The sequence below is a fragment of the Orbicella franksi genome, chromosome 15 (assembly GCF_964199315.1).
Source record: "Orbicella franksi chromosome 15, jaOrbFran1.1, whole genome shotgun sequence".
In the NCBI taxonomy this organism is placed as follows: domain Eukaryota; kingdom Metazoa; phylum Cnidaria; class Anthozoa; order Scleractinia; family Merulinidae; genus Orbicella; species Orbicella franksi.
The window spans coordinates 2,715,136-2,725,552 of record NC_138159.1 but is presented as its reverse complement, the minus strand read 5'-3'; the positions used below and the strand labels follow the sequence as shown (position 1 = coordinate 2,725,552).

At 40.3% G+C, this 10,417-nt stretch overlaps 2 protein-coding genes across 2 annotated transcripts; one reads left to right on the top strand and one right to left on the bottom strand.

Moving 5' to 3' along the window:
- Positions 1–59: 59 nt before the first annotated feature.
- LOC145469063 (uncharacterized) lies at positions 60–4,989 on the top strand. Its single transcript, XM_081452717.1, has 2 exons — positions 60–575; positions 2,707–4,989. Exons 1-2 carry the CDS (start codon positions 545–547, stop codon positions 3,963–3,965), a joined length of 1,290 nt encoding a protein of 429 aa, XP_081308843.1. The 5' UTR covers positions 60–544; the 3' UTR covers positions 3,966–4,989.
- A 141-nt stretch (positions 4,990–5,130) lies between these two features.
- LOC145469071 (haloacid dehalogenase-like hydrolase domain-containing protein 2) lies at positions 5,131–10,293 on the bottom strand. Its single transcript, XM_081452729.1, has 5 exons — positions 9,038–10,293; positions 8,619–8,912; positions 6,976–7,192; positions 6,480–6,543; positions 5,131–6,294 (listed from the first exon to the last, which is right to left on the bottom strand). Exons 1-5 carry the CDS (start codon positions 9,130–9,132, stop codon positions 6,194–6,196), a joined length of 771 nt encoding a protein of 256 aa, XP_081308855.1. The 5' UTR covers positions 9,133–10,293; the 3' UTR covers positions 5,131–6,193.
- Between the last annotated feature and the right edge of the window lie 124 nt (positions 10,294–10,417).

Genomic DNA, 10,417 nt, shown 5'->3' with positions numbered 1-10,417 from the left:
GAGCGTGCACAGACGTGGTGACCTTTACGGAACAGTTGGTTAAAACCAGGCAACGGGCAAGGTTTTAAAACATATCACATTCTACCCAGGAGAACGTGTTCTGGATTTGGAAATGAGTCCAGCGTTTGGCTCGTTGAAGGGGCTTCGGCGTTTTCATGCACAAGTTTAATCTAAGTGGACTTCAACGGTAGAGACCTTTAACCAGTAACAGGGTCGATTTGCCATGATTGACAAAAGACTTAGAACAGGTAAGTGAAACGGGGTGAGTAGTTTTTATTCACCATTGAACAGGGTGCATTCAAAGGCGTTAAAGAACTTCTCACCAAATAGAACGCTTGTCAATACTTAGGAAATTCGAGAATTTTCATTGCACTAGCTAACCCAACTATCTCGGAATCATGCACAGTTCAGTTCTCGTTCATAACAAATTTCCAAGTCATTAGTAACCTGACTAAAAGATTCACTGCAGTCAATTGAGGTTCGTGTCCCTTCGAACTTATTTAACTGCCTCGTCTCTTCTCACTGAACAACTTCAACCGACTTAATGCCGACTCCGAAAAGCGTGGACTTCGAAGGTATGTTAAACTGTAATATATAGCTGCAGTCATTTGATTCGAATTATGAAATTCTCTAAATTAAATCCGAGCGTTAATTTTTAATCAGTTGAAACAAACTAGGTAAGAAAGGCTATTTTCGAAACTAACTTCATTTAGTTTGAGGTAAATAAGTTTGGACTTGTAGAAATAACCTTTCAAATTATTAACCTTCATTAGCTTATTTCGAGGCCTCGTATTCGAGTGGACTAATCTGTTGGTTAATAGCGAGGGCCTCCCATAGATATTCAGTAACAGGTTGTTTTTCATAAACCAACACATTTTCTTGCTTCCTTGAATAAATTGAGCACCAGTTAACAAATTTTGCTAATGAAATTTTACAGCAGCAGCACTCTGGAACCAGAAGATGAGAATTATTACTATTATAATTATCTTTTAACAAATGGCCGGTTTTCAAATAATGACAAAATCATCACAAAGGGAATTTAAGAACAGTTTTCGAATGTTATGACAAACAAACAAACGAACCAATTAGAGCTTGAGGCAAGATTAGCGTAACCAGCGGCAAGCGACCGGAAAGCGCGGGAAAGTCGCGTGTGGTAATACTGGGTTTAACGCATGATTGGTTGGTTGAATGGAGCGGTTTTCAACTGAATGGCGTAAAACCATAACCAAAGTAATAACTTTGGCCAATCACAAAGAACAGAGACAATACGGTGAACCAATCAAGACTCGAAGCAAATCACCATGTAACCGTTGCGAAGCGCGGGAAAACGTGTACTGTACGAGTGAGTCACGATTGGTCTAATTTGACGACTGATTGGATGACAGATGGCGCGAACTATTTAAGCCAATCACTTAGCGTAATGATGCAAAAATTTATGACTTTCGACAATCAAGTGAAAAGCGCTCTATCGCCTCCGTTCAGATTGGTCAGCGTACCTTTTACACCGTTTTTCCACGCTCAAGATTTCACTGGTTGAAAAAGCATCAACACGGATTTCCAGGCATTGAACATTTATCGTCGATACAAAATGAAAAAAAAAAAAGAAAAAAAAATATCGTCGTTTGAGGGTATTGTTTTCGTTTGTTTTTATCTGGACCACCTCGACATTCTTAATTTGCGCATTAAAATGCTTCTCGTTGCTTGTAGCTCTCCACATTTTAGTTCTGTTGAATAGGTATAAAGAGCCATTTCGGCTGGTTTTGATTTAAAATAAACAGAGTGAATAAACTAAAGGTGGGAATAGATTACACTTTGTGCGCATATCTCTTTATAAGCAGAAGTAGAAATCGCTTTTGAGACGTGCCTCCCAGGGGGGATGGAATGTTCCCTTGATCCCTTAGCTTGGAAATTTCACTTTTTCACACCCTTGTTTCCCATCATGATAAATTCCATTTTTCTCTAATTTTTTTGTCAAAGTTCCCTTTAATAGTACAGATATCCCCTGTTCCCTAAAATTAATCCCAAAAATATCTCTGGTTCTCTTGAAATAAATGACCATGTTCCCTTGTTCCTCAAAACCTCTGGGATACCCTCACTTTAAAATCTTCAACATTACATGCAACAATTTAAAAGTTAAATAGGTAATGCCGAAGCACAACCATCGGCCATTCACTGCATTCTGCTTATCGAATCCCTAAAAAAACTCGACAAGTGGTCTTCTTCAACAACAAAACAAACAAAAAAAAGAGAAACAAAGACCTTGCAACTAATTACTACGGGAAACGCCTTAAATGGTGAGAAGGAATTTCCACTTCTGTTGAAATTCCCTTTCGCCATTCGACGTTGCAGCAATATATTTTTCTATCTCAAGTGGTCTTCTTTTTAGACTTTCTTTTTCTGAGCGCTAAACCGTGGTCTGATGCGGGTATCGTCGCCATTTTGGTTGTATTTTAAAGCATTAGAACTTGCTTATGTTGAGTGCAATATTCAAACATGTATCCGTGCCTTGATCTATTACTGACAGGATAAAAGCTAGTGCTTTAAGTCCTAAGCTCGATGAGTTTATTCTCCTCGTTAATTCCACATATTTATGTTATCGTCAATTTTGAGAATGTCGTTGTTTATCAAGACAATTACCCCTTTGCCTCTTTATCCTTATTTGTTTTTTATGTTTCCTTCAGCGAATGTTTCTTTTCCTGTTTGTAGGAGAAACCTGTTGTCTGTTTCGACAAAGTTGTTCAGCATTCCTCTTCATCGTTACCTTGTTATACGTCTATTACTTCTCGTGTTTCATGAAAAATGAACTGCGAACCCCTTACCACCCTCCTCAACCCCTGTCCACTCACTTACTCTGTCGTGGCGCGCTTAAAACGCTGACCAATGGGAACTGGATGCGGAGAAACGTCAGTGATGACGTTGTGCGGAACAGAAAGAGACTGGATATTATGTTGCGGGAGCGTAAAGGTTGGCCCGAGCGGTTGTTTCACGGAGATCTCCGTTGCGGACCTTTATTTCCCCTTCCTCGTAAAGTTAGAAATCCAAGCAGACCTTATGTGTTAGATGTACAATCGCAGTGCGATACTGAAAGTAATAATTACTGTTGCCAAGGAAACACGGGCTGGTGTGGGCATGGTGACAAATTCTGCGACTGCCCCAGCTGCATAAATTACAAGTCGTTCATCTCCGCTGAGCTTGCGCAATGGCAGCCACTCAAAGGTTGCCATGTCAAGAACTTCACGCAATCTTCTGCGTGCGAGTCGATGTCACGCGGGATAAGTAGCGTGACGTTTGTTGGCGATTCCCTAGTGCGACATTTCTTCTCGGCAATGGTTATTCTCTTGACGAACGATCCACTCTATGGTGCACTGAAGTTCACAACTCCGACCAAGATGCGTGACATCTGTAGAGGTGACAGTCAGTTTGTGGATAGCATCTGTCACGTGCATACTGCCATGACGTGGCGTGACATTATGGACAATCCAAATTTTTGCGACGGCTGGGCAAGGTTTCAAATTTCCTACGTGAAAGCGTACAAAGTGGAGACGGCAGGGCTGGCCCTTCTCGCGATCAAAAAACTCTTGAACAAAGTTGGCTCAGTTGTTCTCATGGGAATTGGAATTCACAACAACTTCAATGCGTCAGCGGTTATCCAATTTTACCTTGAGCCTGCAGTGCGACTGGTTTCAACGTCCAATAATGGCTGGCCGCACCTTATTTGGCTATCAACCCATTCGATGGGTCCTTTGAAGCCAATCAATTATCACAGGGACCAGGGAAACCCGGCAATATTGTCATTCAATAACCAGTTATCAGAATACTGCAACCAGCACAACGTGACGTTGTTTGATACCTTCAACATGACAATGGGAGTTCACAGTTTTGACGGTACGCACTTCGGAGTTGGTGTTAACACCATGAAAGTACAAATCCTCTTGAACTACTTGGAGGAAACGTTTTCAAGGTGATGGACAAGAAGGGGTACTTTAACTGAGTTGAAGCTCCCCCTCTCCTCCCCTTGTGCAAATTACAGGGTGTTGACCACACCCCTACGGTATTGTATATTTCCCTCACCTCCACCCGCTGTCGTGGAATATTTACCCAAAGTGTTCACTAAGTGAAGAATGTTACTTGACCTAACGAAAGTCATTAGAAAAAGGTTTAACAACGGAATTTGTGTGAATAATAATTTCAAACGAATTCCTGAATGCAGAGGACCACATAACGCAGGCTAAAAGAAAACTGAAGAAAGTTTCTTCTGGCAGAACACTGTTCTTGTAGAGAATACTGAACAGACACACCACTCAAGGTGCGAAGAAAATTATGAAGAAAACAGGAAGACCAATATTTCGACCAGAGTCCCGAACGGCTCCTAAAATTTGAATAGCAATCTGAATGACATATATTTAGTAATGACAAGGATACAGTTTAAAACGAGAGCATTCGGAGAAGAGCTTCTAAAAATTACGGATGAGTGCTCCGTAAGGCTTCAAAACATCTGAAAAAACCTGACCAGTCAGCAACTCGATGAACTGTCTGGAGTGCATGATAACAAGTACCAATTTTTTTTACGCGCCAGTCTATGTTTCTGAGACTTTTGACACCAGCATTGCGTGTTAAATAGGTTGTGTATCAATTCCACATTGTTTCACCTTGACATATCATATGCTTTGTATTTCACGAGATTAAAGTTGCGACACCAAATCTCCTGGGCCCCGGTCGTTCGAAGGCTGGATAACGCAATCCACGGGATAAATCGTTATCCAGTGGATAAGTGGCAACAAAACAAATTACGCTATCCACTGGATAGTGATTTATCTGGTGGATAGCATTATCCACCTCGTGAACAACCGGGGCCTGACCGATATATAAGAAACGAAACGACGATAGAAGGGCTGCAAGTCTTGTGCAAAAACCTGTCTCTCGGTTGTAGTGGTTTTGAGTCCAAACTTCTTTTGAAGATTTTTTGTAAAACGAGTCAAACTCTGAGAAAAATTCCTCAGAACAAGATAATGGTTAACTTGTTAAAACGTTACCACACACTCCCAAAGAAATCCACATCTAATTTAACATGGAAAATCTAAATTGGTTTTCTACATTTCACGGGACAGAATTTATTTTATTTGTCATTTTTATTGTAAGATATATAATATCTTGTACATATTATATTAAATCTAAAAAAATAATAATAAATAAATAACAACTTTTCATGTGCAAAGACCATGTTAATCCACAGTGTGATAATAAAGTTGTTTCCTTACTTCTTAATACATTATTTAGTTATTTCTCAGTCCATTAGCAATACTTGCTAAGAGGCCTAACACGTCTCATCTAAAACCACGAGGATAGATAAAGGTTATCTATCTATTTATCTTTTTAAGAGAATGACACAATCCAAGAAATGAAAGTCTGCGTACAAGCCAAGGGGCCGAACAGGCCAGAGCTTATCCCGGTTTCTGTAGCATGAAGTGACTAGGAGTATTTCTACTCCCCCCTGGATGGGATGCAAGTTTATTGCAGGGTTACCCCCAGCATTAAATTCGCCGGTACCCATTTATACACCTGGATGGAGAGAGGCACTGTGAGAGTAAAGTTTCTTGTCCAAGAACACAACACAATGTCCCTGGCCAGGGTTTGAACCCAGAACACTTGATCCGCAGTCAAACGCACTAATCATGAGGCCACCGCACCTCCCACAATCCAGGAAATACTGTATTGTAATTTATTAAAATAGGAGTTTGATGCTCTAGTTAATTAGTTTCTGCTCTAGTTAATTGCTGCTTATGCTTATGCTTCCTGCTTATGAAACAACTGGCAGATATCTAAACTTATTATTGTCATCACCAAGACAGCTACATTATACATTTTGAAGCCAATTGTTGAGGTCTGTAAACAAGCATCTTTGGAAAACTAGCCATCTCTACTAGATCTTGCATTGAACAACACTTGTATCTCTTGAGTATCGATCAGTGTTCCAGATAAGCAAGGGGTCTCAGGTCAAAAACCCGACAAGGTCAGCGACATGACCCGGCAAATTAATAGAAAATTTATGATGATTTGGTGGGAGCATTGGAAATTGACCTGTTGGAATTCTTCATTGGCACCATACCTTGAAAACTTATCTGGAACCCTGATTGATCTTAGGTGGAAATGAACTCGAGATGAATGACAGTGACCACACTCTCCTGCGGTGTCGTCATAGCATTGTGAGTATCTGATCAACAGCAGCTGAGAAATCTTTACAGACAGCAAATGGGGCTCTCTCAAGGCGATGTTCATCCCCATCGCGGTATTTACCTACAAGGTTAATATTTCAATTCAGTAATCCAAGCTCACGTAATACATGCATATTCTGTTTCTAACATCATAGGCACACATTATAGGCATACAATGCGTGCAGGATATGTATCTGTACTTTGTTTTGCAAACCTTGTGGGCCAATGGTACCAGCAAATACATGTAATTTAGAAATTTCAACTTGCCTGTTTGGACAAGAAATCCTTTGATCCCTGTGGCCTCTGCTCCTCCAATGTCATCCCTTGCATCCTGTTGATAAGAAAATGGTTTATTACTCCATACTGATAGTGAAAGGTGTGGCAATACAGTACCATCATTAAATGGTTTTTAAAATTTACTTGACATCACATGCAGTGAAAAAAGCATGTAAAGCATAAACATCAAGACATTTAAAGAGAATGTCTGTGGCTAGATCTGGAAGTGAGGGGTGGTGTTAAGGGGGTTGTATCCCCTTCTAACATTTTTTTTTTTTTTGGTTTTTGGTATTTTTCTGAAGGGGCATGCCCCTCTCTCGTAGGGGTAACAACTTATACGCTCATAAGTACAATTCCCCTTCTTCTTCATTAAGTCTCCCTGTCCATCTATAATAAAAGTAACAAAAGGAAAATCGATATTCAAACACTTGGATCGAGACAGCTAAAGAAACATATCTCACAACACCAGCTTTCAGGCTTGACTTACATCCCCGATCATAACTGCAGATTGTGGATCACATCCTATCTCTTTCAGTGCCTGCTGGAAAAATGAGGGCTGTGGCTTGCCAACAACTTCAGCTTTGACATCTGATGCAAATTCAAGAGCAGTTACAAAGGGACCTGGGCCTAGTGCCAGTCCATCTCCTCTTTTGTAGTAACGTACTTTGTGAATTGCAATTAGAGGACAACCTTCAAGCAAAAGTCTGGAAAGCACATGAAAAATTATCATTTTCACTGGCACCATTCCAGATAGTGTAGAAAGAGGGGTAGGTTTATTTATGAGATGTGTGTAGAAATAGGGTATCAAAAACCCAGGGAGTGGAATTCCCATATAAAAAGGAACGGAGTGCTCGTTGGAAATTTTGAAAAGCACCCCTAAGAGGTACCAAGATGCTGTTTTGTGGGCGTGGCTTGAAATATTTTTCACCATTAAGAGGCACCAATTCTAAAACAACAAGTGTGACATTATGTCCTGTCGTATTTATTTTGCCTCAATACCCTTAAAAGGTACCACAGAAGCTCCTGTTGTGGACCTTTTCAGGTTTAATACCTTAAGAGTTACCTGCTTTTTTAATCCCTAAAAGGTACAACAAGCACACCTGTCCTTTTATAAGGGAGTCCCCTCCGAGGTCTAAAACTGTCGGTTAGGTTTTAAAAAGGGCCTTTCAAGATATATTGTTCACTCTGTGATGAGGAGGTGCAAAGACCTTTCTGGGGCCTATTAGAACTCAAAATAATGCTTTAGGGACTCTTTAGAGTACAAATTTTCTGGTGATCCCTTTTTGGGTAGAAAGATTTCTGCAGGTCTCTTTGCAGGGTCGGTGAAAACGTACTGTAGGTATCTGAAAGGGATAACATTTTCTATAGATGGTACAGGGCTACCTTTTCTGTCAAAAATGGCATTTAAAAGGTTAAGGGTTTGCACCTTGGGGTGGAGCCTCTTTATATTAACCGTTCTTGAGTACCCCCTCCCTCTGGGTGTGTTAGTATTCATCTTACTCTGTCTTTATCTACAACATTCATAACCCAGCAAATATTAATGTTACAGGGGTACCCTTTGGGTACTTTGGGAAATGTCAAATCATTGTGACAGTATATTAATAACTTCGATAATAACTGAAATTACAGCTTGTATCTACTATAATAAGCATATAATATGATACTATAATTAAGCATATATGATCGGATCATGTGTACTTAGGCATCTGCAGTTGAGTCTTGATCGATACCCTTGATTGACTGTTGATCAAAACTTGATCAGCATCTCAATTAACACTTGACTGACATCTTGATCAACATCCAGTCAACACCTGATTGACATCTCAGTTAACAGTTGGTCGACAGTCAACTAATTTTCGCAGACACGTCATGGAGCATTGATCGATACATATGAGTCAGTCAATATTTGGCCAACTGTGTTGATCAAGATGTTAATCGATTATCAGTCGAGTGTCAACCGAGTATCAATCAAGATGTTGATTGAGTGTCAATCAAGGGTAGATCAAGGGTCGATGGAGGGTATCGATCGATACTCAACTGCAAATGCCCTTAGTACACATGATTCATATAATCTTATATCAACGATACAGTAACAGGATATAGGAGGCCATGGGTAGAAAGGTCCTATACCTGAAGGCTTTGTTGAGTAATTCATAATTAAAGCAATCGGGAGCAAGTCCTACAACAACCGCGTTAGGATCGTTGACATCAACACCTTTGAAGTCCTCGAGCGCATCTTGCTGCAACAACAACATTGGACGTAACTTTCTCTGATCAACTAATCGACGAGTCGCAGTAAGCGAGGTGAATACTTCTTCTGCTTTTATATCGAATCCTATGCCAGTTAAACGCCTCAGTAACGTCTCTTTTGACTCTTTTGTGGTGTTAGTCACAAATCGCACTGAAACTCCTGTTTCACGAAGTCTGCGAAAAACACAAAACACTGACAAAATCGCGTAAAATTCAAAGAATATCGTCATTGTAATCTCTCGTTAGATTTCAATATTAAAATTTAGAAATGATAAAATAAACGAATGGACCCTATATACCTTTTAAGAGCTTCGATAGAACCAGGAATTACCGTATTTTCAACGTGAATTGTGCCGCTAAGATCAACAAGAACTCCACGAATTTTAGCCGCCATTTTGTATTTGGACGTGATCGCTGACCATTCGTGGGCGCTGATTGAAGAACTCTTGTGCCCAGTCTCTGAGTCGGTCCCAGAATACTGTTTCCCTCCATTCTATTTGCCGTGAAAGTGGAAGTCTTTTCAACCTTCTCATTTCTAGATATGCCTGTCAGGCCGAACTCAGCAGTTATCGAATTTAGTGCAGTGTTAAAAAAGGTGTCATTTAGGGCCACTTGGAGAAGTAAAGTAATGTCCAACATTCAATTCATTTTTGCGGTAAATATCCCGTACTCTGTAAATTTCAACTTCAAAAACTAGATGTCCTGGAAAATCTGTTCTAAATATTCCATTTAATATTCCCACAATTATCCTGTATCTCATTACTTTTACCTAAAATCCTGAATCCCAAAAACCCCTAATATGGCCTCAGTAGTCAGGTATGTAAATGTTATCTTTAAACAGTTCTTCATAGGTGAAAGCTTTTACTATTCAAACCAGAGTAAATCTGGTAATTGGTCAGTGGAAAATATAGACTGTGGAACTGCGGACTGTAGACTGCAGACTGAGGGTAAAATGCAGACTGAAGGTAAAAGGTAGACTGTAGACCAGGGGTAAAATGCAGACTGCAGACTACAGACTACAGAGTTTGAAGTATTTATCAAGTTATTTCCATTATAATTATCGAGGGCTAACCATAGAGGGTTGTTCAGCCTGAATATCACTGCGGCTAGGCTGAATTAATCTCTTTGGTTAGCCTGAATTTCACTCACTTAAACACGTTCCTGTTAGCCTGTTTACAGTTAGCTCTCAATGATAGAAATGGTAACAGTGTGGATCTAGGGGAGGGGCCCGAGGGGCCTGCCACCCCCTCCTTACTTTGGAAAAAAAAGAAAATTGCTGGAGGAAGAAAAGCCGGCAGTGCAAGCAAAACAACCCCCCCCCCCCCCCCTTAGCTCAAGACCTGGACCTGCTACTGAGTAACACAATTCAGTTGTACAGTCTAGTCTGCAGTCTGCATTTTACCCCCTGGCATGCAGCCTGCATGTTACCCTCAGTCTACATTGTACCTGGTCTGCAGTCTGCAATCTGCAGTCCACAGTCTGTGTTTTACACTGACTGATCTGGTAATTGTCTGTAGCTGAATAGAATGGCATCTTTTAAAGTTCAAATAAATTTTGTGGCAATGTACAGAGATTGGCCTACCTTAAGAGTTTTCAATTCTCCAACAAACATCCAACTATCCTTAACATGATAGTCTGCCCCATGAAATCCCTTCCCAGGAAACAATAGTTGATGATAA